Source organism: Scaptodrosophila lebanonensis, unplaced genomic scaffold, assembly GCF_003285725.1.
Source record: "Scaptodrosophila lebanonensis strain 11010-0011.00,11010-0021.00 unplaced genomic scaffold, SlebRS2 tig00001410-arrow-pilon, whole genome shotgun sequence".
NCBI lineage: Eukaryota > Metazoa > Arthropoda > Insecta > Diptera > Drosophilidae > Scaptodrosophila > Scaptodrosophila lebanonensis.
In genome coordinates this window covers 6,495,894-6,509,457 of record NW_022060738.1, presented here as the reverse complement: position 1 = coordinate 6,509,457, position 13,564 = coordinate 6,495,894, and the positions used below count along the sequence as shown (strand labels likewise).

At 35.9% G+C, this 13,564-nt stretch overlaps 1 protein-coding gene across 1 annotated transcript; it reads right to left on the bottom strand.

Moving 5' to 3' along the window:
- Window positions 1-257: 257 nt before the first annotated feature.
- On the bottom strand, window positions 258-1,730 carry LOC115630680. The gene is made up of 3 exons (XM_030527326.1): window positions 1,148-1,730; window positions 811-1,083; window positions 258-756 (listed from the first exon to the last, which is right to left on the bottom strand). Exons 1-3 carry the CDS (start codon window positions 1,542-1,544, stop codon window positions 341-343), a joined length of 1,086 nt encoding a protein of 361 aa, XP_030383186.1. The 5' UTR covers window positions 1,545-1,730; the 3' UTR covers window positions 258-340.
- Window positions 1,731-13,564: the final 11,834 nt, after the last annotated feature.

Here is a 13,564-nt window from a genome sequence, read left to right as displayed (position 1 = left end):
TTTAGTTAATTAATTTAATTAATTTAATTTAATTTAATTAAATTAATTAATTAATTTAATTTCTTTTTTGTGGGGTGGTACAGGGTATTTGAGAGTTGAGCCTGCTCGACTTTAGCATTCCTTTCTTGTTACTTTTGAAAAGGTCATATCATATATATCATCGGTGTACGATGGATCACCTGATCTAAATATGTAATTGCATTTGGATGCGGGGAATTCCAGGCAGTCCCTTCCCCTGGCGTCAAAATTAGTCGAAATTATCATTATCATTTATTGTAGAGTATATGCAGTTATATCATATGCTTAGCTTAACTTAAAACTGGAGCAGTACGGAAACTTATTAGTAAGTAGCGCCTGCTCTGTTGGCCACGTAGCTGGCCACCTCACCGGCAGCGCCACCACCAATTTCGCCTGCAACAATTGGTGGTTCAGTTGTGGTTGTACTGAGCTGTACTGGATTACATTCCTCGCGTTGGACCTCGATGGTCTTGCTCGAATCATTTGGGTCTGTTTCAGTATAGCTGTGTGTCTCGCACTGAACCTCCGGCAACGGTGGCTGATTGGGCACTGGATAGCAAATCACACGCTCGACTTGACGAACCAATTCTGAATTGTCGGGATCCGTTTCATTCAACATGATGGGGAAGCAAACGATGCCACCAGGAGCAGGAGTTGGGACTTCAGGTGTTGCCATTGCTTCGGCAGAGTGCAAGTCCTGCGAAGCGTTCGGCACCTCTACATCAGATGTGTCTTCTTCTATTTTGGATGACATGGGAGCATGAGTGGCTCTTTTAAAAAATGGCTCTTTACCGCTTGCTTCGGACGAAGGACTCAGCATAGATTCGTTTACCGGTGCCAGTGGGACATCTGTTGCCATGGGCCAAGCCCCCGACTGCTCGCCCAGCTGCTGCTGCTTCCCATTGTTGATGACTATAATGTCGCGACCATTGCTCGGCTGGTGGCCTTGTTCAGAACCAGCCTCTTGATTTTCATGGTAGACATGAGTGACATGATGTCGCTGGCCAATGAGCATACCGCTCATCATGTGTCCTGCCAGCATGCCAGTCAAAAAGTCACCAGTACCTGTAAGGAAGTCGAACCTAATGAAATCGAGGCACATAGGACACTCCTAGCTTTAGGCCTTCACCTGAGCGCATGGGAGGTTGGGCATAGTAAATAGCTCCAGCGGGCAGCGACTGTGCATTGGTATAATACGTGCCAGCCCCAGTAGCACCTGGCGGCACATAACCATAGCCAGATGGTAGCTGCTGTCGCGGATAGCCGGCCATTTGTGGCTTTGAAGCAGACATCGGCTTCACCGCTGGCGGTGGTGGCGGGGGCTTAGGCAATGGCATTGCAGTGTGCACTGGCGAACCATTCATCACACGTCGACCATTGCCCGAGGAGGAGGGCTTCTTGTATTTACGCCAACCGCCAAAGAGGCCGCCAACAGATCCACCACCTCGACCGCGGCCACCACGTGCGGCACTGGGCACAACCAGGCACGCGGCCACCACCAGAACCAACAGCACTGCGTATTTCATTTAATCTCAACTCTTGAGTGCGAAGAATGACAAGTGAACACGGCGATAAACAAGGCAAGACTGGACCGCTGCTGACAATCGCATTGCGCGTATATCCAAAGGAAAGTGATAACTACATGATATGTGGGCGCTACGATTGGCTTTGTGGGGCATTTTCCCAGCAGCAATATTATTTTGTATTATTTCTTTGATCTTTTGTTCCTATAGCTGACAAATTTGGAAATTCAAATATGATGTTAAGAAGAGAAATCCTTTGGCATAAAATGTGAAAAACCATCGTAAAACTATATTGATATCTAATTATGAATCTGTCTCGTTGACAGAATGGATGGCATTAAATAAATCAAATTTTGTACTATATATACATTAATGTTAATATTTTGCTAGAGGATCTAAGAGGATGACAGAGAGAGAAATAAACACCTAGTTTTCCATAAAATACGAGTGTACTCGGAAATCGGAAATAAGAATGTTCAGTTTTTCTATAAAGTACCGTGAATCTTCACATTCAATTGTGGAAAAAAATAGTCACTAACTATTTCTACAAATAATTAGATGACATATTAATCAAATAATTTGTTTTTCCAATTTTAGATTATTTTGTGCGATATTTTTGTTACATTCTACTTACGGCTATTGGTTATATATTTAGCTGCAGAAGTTTCAAAACCAATAGTCCATTTTTCAGAGATTAAGCGTTCAGTGCATATATATGTTGATGATTAATACAAAGTGCGTATAAAGGACTTTTAAAAAAAGAAAGATCGAATATTTTTATTCAACTAAATCACCCTCCGACTAAATAATTACGTTTAGCACGATCAAGAAGCATTTGCAACAGTCGGGCTGTTCTTCAGAGTGGGAAAATGTAACTTGGGTGGTGGTATATAGTTTAATCGATTTATTTTTAATAACAAAATCAGACCCAAACTTTTCTACTATAATGAAATGAATCGTTAATTTGGACACATTTAATTCCACTTCGATTTATTCCACATTATTTTTTTACAAATTCACTCATTCACTATTCGGTAATCACGAGTTTGTTTTGCTGGTCAAAATATTATTCGTCGCCAGTCAAATCATCTGTACTATTCTTCGATCGTTGACCCTGTCAAGAGATAATAAATAATCGTCATAAACATTTAAAATTGAAACGTTTCGGAAATAAAACGAAATTAATATATCTACTAAATTAATTATAATATATATACTTGTATATCTAATAATAATTAATATATCTAAATAAATATTAATATAAACTGTACAATTGAACAGTCAGCTACTATTCTAAATTTGTCTGAAAAATAAAATGTGATTGATTTAATTCATGTTATTTATTTAAAGTTAGCTTTAGGATGATGATGACGAAAGTGATTGTGATTCCGAAAGATATAAGTGAAAACATTTGTAGTTTGTGTGACTTAGTATTATTTTTGTAAAATTGATGGAGGCAAGTTGTTCAACTTTTTCTGTTGTGGACAATGGTTTATCATAATTGTAAGGCGTTTTTGAATTTATTTAAATTGTGATTGAATTTCTAACAAATAGTAGGTTAAATAAATAAATACATAAAAGTATAATTTGTGTAATTTATATGTGTAGTAATAATATTATACTTACGAGTATTATCTATAGACCTTATTGATTTAATTTGAAAAAGAAATATGAGGATTTTGAATTCTAAGTCGCACTACCATTGCGCAAATGAGTCTGGTTGAGCAGTAGTTTTTATTTCAAAATAGTTTAAATAAATAACTAAATATATACAGTATGTATTTGCTAAAGTAAATATTTTTCTTGCTCTGAAGCGTACGCAGTGAAGTTATAGGCCAGCCAAGTATAGTTATGGTTATACTATGTATGGAATGTTTCATTTGATGCGAGTCGCGCATTTTATTTATCGCACAATTTGTTTTTGTCATTTGTTCAGTGACAGAAATATAGAAATTCGTGTGTGCCCCAACATCAGTGAAAATTGAATGAGTGGTGTCGTCGTGTAATAATTCAATTGGTGCTAATTGAGTCGTACTCAGAATCTCGGATTTTCTCGCAGCCACCGCAGCGCCGACATCGATAGTAGCTGGCAACCAGCGGTGGAAATGTTGATACCTCCAACTGAGCCACAGCGGCAATTTGCCAAATGTGTCGCCTCAAATTTCATTTTGCTGTTCAAGTTGCTCTTTGCGGTCCAGTTGTGATACGCAAATCCACTTAAATCCATAAAATTGTGGCGAACTAGTGCAAAATCACGTAAAACTTTGAACGATCGTTCATGAACCCTACTCGATTACAAGACGCTGACCCATTTCCAAGGCTCGAGAATTTCTGAGACGTTGATTTACTGATTGCTATACTCGAGTAAATTGTCTTGTAAATAGATTACAAGGGTGTTTTCGGCAAGACTCTTTACGGGTTGTGATGAGTTGGAAATAGTTCTTAGAAAACAAGGTTCTATAATTTGTTGAAGGCCTTGGAAATATCTAAATAGTTACTAACTTGACTTGATCTTCTAGAACATTTAATATCTAGTTTGTGAGTGTTACATTTTAACTTCTCCGTACAGTAGTCTTTTGTGTATGGAGCATGAAATAACTTAAAATTTTATTGAATTTATTGTGATTTTTGTTTGTGCAAAGTATGTAACATGCAGAAGGAAGCATCTCAAACCAATAAAGTATATATATTCTGAATCAGCATGACGAAAGAAATCGATCTAGACATATCCGTCCGTCCGTCTGTCCGTCTGGATGAACGCAAGGATCCCAGAAACTATAAAAGCTAGAATAACCAGATTCTCCTATATCCGAGAAAGGACGAGTTTTTTTCTTTTAAATTTTATATTATAATTATCAATTTGTCAATTTGTGTGGAACAAACCGTGCACACACCTTTCGTAAGCCCAATCTCAAATATCAAAATGTGATAAATCGATGTTTTGGAGAAGGTTAATTCCATTTCCATCAATTTCAATGATTTTTTGATGAATTTACGCATCACGGTGATCACGAATTTTGATTGGCCCACATGTTGATCGTCATTTATGTCCTCACGACCACTTTGAAAACGTTGAAACCACTCGTGCACTCTGCTACGGGATAGGCAATCATCGCCATAAACTTGTACCATCAATTGAAACGTTTCGGTAAAAGTTTTACCAATTTTAAAACCAAATTTAATGTTGGCTCTTTGTTCGAAGCTCATTTTCGCACCGATAACACAATCGATGAAATGTCATGAAATTCTCACTGGACAACCGATAAAGATAGCAGATTCTAACGCATTAGTCGAAATATAGATAGCGCCAGGGCGCTAGATTCAAAAAGTCCTGTTTACTTTGGAACGTACCTTGTATGAACATTATTACATTATAGAATGTGATTATTAATATGCTTTGATCAAAATAGTTATATTTAGTAATCGGAGAATTTAATAGTACGCTCAGTATGACTTTTCGATTTTACAGTATTATATTTTACAATTAATTGAAAATGTAAATTTTATTGTTACCACCACGGATCCATCTAAACAAATTCCTCCACGGCCACTGGGAGTTTGGGCGTGGTCGACTTGCAGGAGTAGTAATAGTACTAGTAGTCGTAATCACTTCGTCTGTAACTGCAAAAATAAAAAGTCAGTTATTAACAATACGTATTAATTTATTAATGTACATGTGTAAATAAATAAATCCAGCTTTTTATTTACCTTGCGCATAAATAGCGCCGACAAATGCAGCCAATAAGATAAAAATTGTGATTCTCATATTGACTTTCTGGAAATTAGAGACTCAACTGAATTTCGTAGCCAGAAAGTTGCCTTTTATATATTTTGCGATTTTTAAAAATGACTAGTTGTGCTTAGCAATTGCAAATATTTAAACAAATGGTGTTTAGGTTTAATTGTTTGGAAAATAAATAATTCAACTTGCGTACAAGATTCTGAACTACGTTAACACAATTTACAGAAGAATCACAAATTTAAATAATTATTGGAGCAGCTAAATAAATAAATAACTCTGTGGAAATGATACAAAGCTTTATCAATTTTTGAAGACTTAAACCTGCTGGCTTTCTACACTCTGTACATGAAATGTAGTCGATCTAGCCCCGTCTGTTCGTTTGTCCATCTGAGCCGTCAATATGAAAACCTGGATCTCAGAGAGCTAGAGAATAAATTTTGTAGAAAGATGCCTTAGCTGTGTACGCTGTGCAAGTTTGTTTTACTATTTAATTTCCCTCACACTTCTCCTTTTTGGGGATTTTTGGAAACCGTATATTATGATAGGGTAATTAGAAAGAAAGTTATAGCCATATAACCAGGCCAATGCACACATACACACATACAAGTATGTACAAGTACACCAACACGTATAGACACGATTCTGATGTAAATGTAAATGTATGTATGCATGTTTGGAATATTTTATATTTAATTTAGTTAATAAATTAAATTAAATTCTTTTGTGGGGTGGTACAGGGTATTTAAGAGTTGAGCCTGCTCGACTTTAGCATTCCTTTCTTGTTTTTCCATAACATAGTTCTTGGAATTTGGAACGCAGATTTGGCAAACACCGTGGTCCGTGTCAAGTTTCATCATGATAAGCCGATTTAAATGGATTTTATAGCCATTAATGTGAGCCCAAGCTAAGCCCGCAACTGTTGTTGTTGTTGCTGATTTGACATAAAAACGCATAGACACGATTCTGATGAAATTGTACGCAGCTGAAACTGTACATAAACAAATGTCTTCACTTATGTATGTATGAATTGAAAATTTGATCTCAAAAACCTACAAGTATTAAAGCTGGAATAACCAGAGTTGGTATCCTAGGAGAATCTAGGTCCGAGAAAGGGCGAGTTTATTTAAGTTTGTTTTGAATTTAAAACCCCAAGCCCCCACCCCCTACAGAATTTTGTCAATTCTGTCCAAATTTCTACATCAACTAAACTTTTTACTTTTAATCTCTATACAACTATGTATCTACATTCTAAAAAAAGTTATTAGCGAAACAATTTCACTCCAGACCTACGCCCACAAACTGGCTCATCAAGTTCGCTCTTTTTCTTTTTATAGCCTGTACCCAAAGGGTGAAAGGCTATACTAGTTTTGTGCGCATGTATGTAACACACAGAAGGAGGCGTGGCAGACCCCACAAAGTATATATATTCTTGATCAGGATGAGAAGACGAGTCGATATAGCCATGTCCGTCTGTCCGTCTGTCCGTCTGACCGTCTGTCCGTCTGTCTGTATGAGCGCAAGGATCTCAGTAAGTACAAGAGCTAGGATAACCAAAATTGGTATCAAGGTTCCTATAAGCCCTAGGCAGAACGAGTTTGTTTATTTTTTCTGATACACCCCCCCCCCCCACTCCCCCGCAATTCGTATTTTTTCTTATAACTTCCGTAATTCTCGGAATTTAAAAATCAATTTTGGTAGGTACATCCAGTTAGTACTAATGTGTCCGTGTGCCAAATTTCATCATGATAGGTCAATTCTGAAGAAAGTTATAGCCATAAGTAAAATCGCTGCTCATGCGCTGCCTGCAGCTCTGTCGGCAGCGCTGCCCGCAGCTGTTGTTGTTGTTGCTGCTTTGGTTCAACTTTGTGCTGCATACATACACGCATATAAACACGCATAGGTACGTGATGTAAATGTATGCTGTTTAAACTGAACATAAACATGTATTCTAATTTAATTTAATTAATTATTTTAATTAATTCATTCATTCATTTTTTTAATAATTTTATTTAAAAATTTTTTTTTGTTTGTAATTTTTCATTTTTGTGGAGAGTACAGGCTATTTTACTGTCGGGCTTGCTCGACTGTAGCGTTCTATCTTGTTTTATTTCTGCTAGGGGCGCATATAACTCAGTGTCGGAAGTTTGCATAAGTACAGGGTATTCTACTGTCCGGCTTGCTCGACTTGTTTTTCATAATAAATAACTCTCTTGACAGGTCCCAAGTCCACGCTTTTGATGTCTTTTAAAGTAATAATTAAAAACCCAAGATAACAACTAAAAAAGGGCCTAAGGTATGTGACGAAAAAAAAACTTCAAACTCATACTTTCTCGGACATAGGAGAATCTGAATACCAAGCTTAGTTATTCTAGCTTTTATAATTTCTGAGATCCTTGTGTACATACAGACCAACATGGCTGGTCATCTTCTCATCCTGATCATGAATATATATACTTTGTGGGGTCTGCCACACCCTTCGGGTAAAAGGTATAAAAATGCATTCTGAAAGTTGAACCATTTTTTTTTCGCCATAGCTAGTTATTTTAGGGAATAATATTAATATTATGGAATGTGAACATGTTTTTATCAAAATATATATTAAGTAACCGAAGAATTTATTAGTAAGCTCTGTATGACTGTTATTTTTTGCAATTAATTGAAAATGTAAATTTTATTGTTACGGCCACGGCTGCGATTAAACAAATTCCTCCACAGCGAGTTGTGGCGTGGTGGACTTGGTGGAGGATTAGATGGAGCAGTAATAGTAGGGGAAATAGGAGTAGTAGGAGCTGCAGGGTCTACAGAAATGTTATATTATTATATATTTATTATTATATAAATAAATCCAGCTTGTTATTTACCTTGCGCATAAATAGCGCCGACAAATGCAACCAATAGGAACAAAATTGTGATTCTCATATTGGCTTTCTGGAATTTAGAAACTCAACTGAATTTCGTAGCCAGTAAAATGGCTTTTTATATATTTTGCGATTTTTAAAATGACCAATTGTGCTTAGCAATTGCAAATATTTAAACAAATGGTGTTTAGGCTTAATTGTTTGGGAAATAAATAATTCAACTTACGTACAAGATTCTGAACTAAGTTAATACTTCTTACAAATTAAACAAAAAATTCAAATAAATACTGAAGCAGCTAAATAAATAAATAGCTCTGTAGAAACGTTAGAAAGTACTGAAGATTTAACCTGATGGCTTGTTTTTATTCTTTATGTAACCCGAATTTTGATTTTACAAAACGGGTTAAGAATCAATTCAAAATATCTACATACAAGTATGTAAGCAAATATAATAAATAGCTAAAAATCGTTAAGCTGAGCATTGAATATTACTATTTTGTCAGCATTGAATCAATACCTATCATTACTATACATCTCCAGTAGTGTGTTATACATGACTGAGCTAAGACTCGATGGACATTTTCTCCCGATGTACTATTTGTTAAACAATTGAAGTATTACCACATACTCTAAATCTTCCAATTTTCCTAAAATGCTATTCAAATTTTACACAATAATAATTTGGGCTAAATTATTTTTTTCCAGTATAAATTCACAAAAAAAAAAAAAAATGAAGTTTGTGTTTTAATTTGACTAAAAAAAAAAACACTATTAAACAAAATTCAAAGTCGTACCTTAAGTAAAAAAATTGAGGTAAACTGACAGTACTATTACTAAAAAGTTCCACTGGAAAATTGTTCGTTTCAATCAGTTCTCTCTATGTCTTATCCCTGCTTTCCCATTCATATACCCAATCATTATGCCTCCATTAATCTCAACGGCCATAAATTGTCTTGCCTTATTGATTGCTGCCCATGTGGCGTCATTAAAAGCTAATATAAAGGCATCCAACCTCTTCCACTCTTCCTATTTTTTCCTTGCACTCAATTTCTACTTGTATTTGTGTATAAAAGTTGGGGCTATTTTCAAAGTCATTTATAATGAAATGTAGATGTCGAAACCCGCACCTAAAAAAGTCGTACGTCATCTATAAAAGCAAAAATTAGTTCCAGGAGACACAACACAAGAGCAAGCATGACCAGTCACTGGGAAACTTGTAAAATATTTATGGGCTCAAGTGGCCAAAACAACGCATAGAGAAAAACAGGGAATGGGAAAGAGAGACAGAGAGAGAGAGAGAGAGTGGGAGGGAGGGGGCGAGAGAAATGGAAAACAATGGCAAAGAACCAAAAGCAAAGGCCACAACATAAAAAGTAACTACTTTGTGGCTTACGTGTGAAGTACATGAGCATAACGCGCCTAAATGTGTTTGTTTGTGTGTATATGTGTGTGTGTGTGCTTGTGTTAGGCCACAAAACAATAGCATACTTTTGGGCAGTCGACTTGTAGGTGCGTGCTGCGCTGTGGATGGCTGCGCGTGCCTATGAATAAACGTGTTTCTGTATGTGTGATGCGCGTGTGTCGTTACTCATGTACTTGTGATTGTGTAATAAAAAATTTCCAGCTGACATTTTGTGTCAAGCACCTTTTTCATTTTGGCACTCAGCAAAGCGTCGCCTTCGTCCAACTCGCTGACTCGTCGTTGCCGACTGGGCCGTACTCGTATGGTTCGCTTGCTGCTTGAGTGATGACAAATTACATTTGTCAGATTTATGACCAATTATGAGCGTGTTATATATCACAGCCACAGCCACCTTAATGGCAAGCGCAATGAATAAGTCGCAATCGTTTGTTTGCGGGCATGAGGCTCAGGCAGCCAGACTCTTCGCCTTTGGCTATGGTCGGACATGTAGCGATATATGTATACATACACACATATGTATATGTATGTACGAGTATGTATATGTATGTAGTATGTATGGGTGTGTTTAGAATGTTTGGTGCCGGTTACATACCATAGAAACCTACACGTCTGTGAGAGGTTCTATGAAAAAATGGAGACGTAGAATAATTTTTAGTGAATGGAGTCTAACCATAATACCTAGCAGGAAGAATGGTGTTATAGGACGAGACAGATCGAAGTCGGGATATAGTTTTGTTGGTCAGTGTACCTATCTGTTTCATTCCCCAATCTTCCCACAGTTTTTGTGTTGCTGAAACTATGCACCGAGGGCCCATTTTGAAGTACACAGATAATATAACGAGACTGATTTTGTCATACCATTATATTAAAAAGTTGTGATACAAGCGATATGACATAGAAACAAACAATTGTTTATAAATATATTTATATGGGTCTATTTTATGGTGTTGCACAATTAGTGGATGATGAAGGTGTGCTACGGGAGAACAAATCCCAAGGACGTAGTAGGGAAAACATTCTATAAATAATAAGTTGGATGAATAAAGATGTTCTTATATTTCACATTCGTTCTATTCTTTTTCTGAGATTTAATATTGAAGAGCACACAACAACATGAGCAGTTATATCTTTAAAATTTAACTAATATATCCGATTGGTATAGCAACGAGCACCTTTATAGACAGGAAAATAAAGATCTTCACAGGGAATTCTTCTTTGTAATAGTTTAGGAACGAATCTCTTGCAATTTGTTTACTGAAGTTTGGTTGCGTTCTTTCAAATTTAAGATACACTAACTTTAAATTAGATTATAGAAATTATATTATCCTTTAAGTAGGCTTTTATTATTTTCTAGATAATTGAAATTGTGTACATCAATAGGTGACTGAAGAAGTGCCATCCAAAGGATCTCCCCACGAGATCCCTTGTGAAAAATAAATAGAATAAAATATCTTAAATATATATCCTATTAAATCTAAAATATTGTAAATATATATACAAAGTGCGTCCTATAGCTGCATACTATAGACAACTGTTGTATTCCCCATTAATTTTCAACTAGCTTAAGCTGCCATATTGGTAGCAGAATACTGGTTTAATAAATTGTATATATGTAAATAATAGGCGACAGTTCCTTAATTTTGTATTTATTTTTAATTTCTTGCTTATATTTTTAGTCAACTACCTTATTTGAAAGTCAGCTAAAAATATAAAAGAAAAAAGATTAATACTCAGTTAATTGGTTATTAATGGGAATAATAATTAAGGCACATATGTATGTGTTTTTTTTATTTATTTGTTTTTATTCACAAAATAAGATTCAATTTAACACGAATAAGTTATAAATTAAAATAAATTAAAATATTTTATGTTAATTAGGACCAGGTTGGCATTTTTACTAAGTTGGCGTAGTACTTACTAATGTTTTTACTATAGATTTAATAATTAAATATTTAGTAAGGGAAACAATGGGGTTTATATTCCCACGATTGTTTTTATGTGGAAAACTGTATTTGCTAGTTTTTTTGAACAAAATCTCTACATAAAAGCTAAGAGATAAATGTTTTCTTACTTAACCAACGGGTATTCGGTCTAAAAGAGTACAAAATATATTGGAAGGCAGAATGGCTCCAATATGCTTGCAAAAAGTTATGAAAATATATATATTTTCTAATTGTTTCCATTGGTGCAAGAAATGTTTGTTTTGTCAAAGATTTTTGTTTTTTCCTTCACTAAGAATTAGAATTTCATTCAGACAAAAATAAGTGTATTTGGAAGGTTATACAGAGGACATTACTAGAGTAATTGGGATTTGGTCAAGTATCTGAAATCATTATAAACATAACATTTAAGGATGCATTTTATGGGTCTCCTTGCACATAAATAAATCGCAGTGACATTTTCCATCACTCAATGATCAGGTCTCGTTCAAAAGAAGATACTCTCGAATCGTGCAGAGTGCTCCATTTATAGTGAGCTTTGGTACTTTCGTGTCTTGTTACACTTGTGCGCGTAGCAGCATTAGCTGCCACCTAGAATTGTGCGCTTGCATGAAAAATGTTTTCCTTTTGGGCGCGAAAATGGCAAACGTACCCACATGCCACATTTGAGAAATGGTCGCCACGCAGCGTACTCGTACATGGAACGCGTTTATGGCGCGCTTAGACATCGTTGCCAGAGTTGCTATTGTCACCAAAGGCAGTCAGTCAGTCAGTAAGTCGGTCTGTATTTCGCATTGGCGACCACGCTTCGGTGTGGTCCGTCGCGACTTATATTATTTATGCTGCTAATGCGTTGAAAATAGCTCAAATTGCTTTTATTACATGCGCAGTTAAACTTCAATTACCGTCTAATCAAAATGCATGCCCAAAGAATGCTACAATAATAATTTTTGATTTTAGTGACAATACAAAAAAACACACAATGAGCAAAAAAAGTGGGCGCGCGCAGAGAAGTGAGTGGAAATGTGAGGAGGAGAAGGAAGGAGCAAAATGAATGCCATTAAAATATACGTTCGAGTGCCGAAATTAAAATCGAAAAGCATAAATTATCAGTTTGTGTGGGCGGGGTTGGCGGTTGATGTCTGGGTTTCTTGTAGCAGGTGTGGGCAGCAGCTGTGCGGCGCAAAGGAATTTTATGCTTCGCTTTACAATTCAATCAGTTTCGATTTCCAGCTCCAGAATACAATTCCGTTTAACAGTTTATTTAAGCTTTGTGTATTTGTGTAGAGGTAGGTGGTGTGTGTGGGTGTGGGCGACTTGTAATTTTTTAATTTTAGCTACAACTTCAAAATTCAATTAGCTGGCGCAAAGCATGAAAGGTATGAAGGACACCGCCTGTTGGCTTGTTTGTGTAAATTTCCATTTTTTTTTTTTTTGTGGCACCAACCGCAAACATCCGCCTGTCACACATTTTTGGTTTCATATTTCTGATTTATGTTCACAAATTTTAATGAAAAGAGTCGCAATTGCGTGGGACGCTTGCAAGATAAAAAGACATACTTGTAGGAGGGCGACAAAGTTGGACTTACTCCATGCTTCAAACCTAAATTTTTCAGGCAGCTTTTTTAAGTTGGCTGTCAACACAATTTGTGCACATTGATAGATGAAAGAATGTATTGGTCATGGATTCACGGCAATAAATGTTAAAACATAGATACTACTTATTGGATCTTTTAATATCTCTCAGATTAAAAATACAAACATATTGCCTCCATGATTAACAAAGCTATTAGTATTCGCCCTTAAAGACCGGTGGACGGCACACTTTCTTCTTTGATGCAAGATTGTTCGGTTATATTGTTGATATGTAGATTTTAGCCACGACTTCTGAGTGATTACAGAATGTACAAAAATTGGAAAACTGTGCAATATTTGATTTTTTTTAAAATTATGTTTAAAAATTTTTTTTTTATTATTGGTGCATATTTTGTTCTGCTTATAATAAAAGGCAACATAAATCAAATAAGTTTGAACAATGAAAATCATCAAATATTTAGATA

Bases quoted from the DNA above. Each gene is read 5' to 3' on its own strand.
- LOC115630680 (XM_030527326.1), bottom strand. From the start codon at position 1,544: ATGAAATACGCAGTGCTGTTGGTTCTGGTGGTGGCCGCGTGCCTGGTT. The intron at 1,084-1,147 runs GTGAAGGCCTAA...ACTTCCTTACAG, and splicing joins CCAACCTCCCATGCGCTCAG to GTACTGGTGACTTTTTGACT. The intron at 757-810 runs GTAAAGAGCCAT...CATCCAAAATAG, and splicing joins TCCTTCGTCCGAAGCAAGCG to AAGAAGACACATCTGATGTA.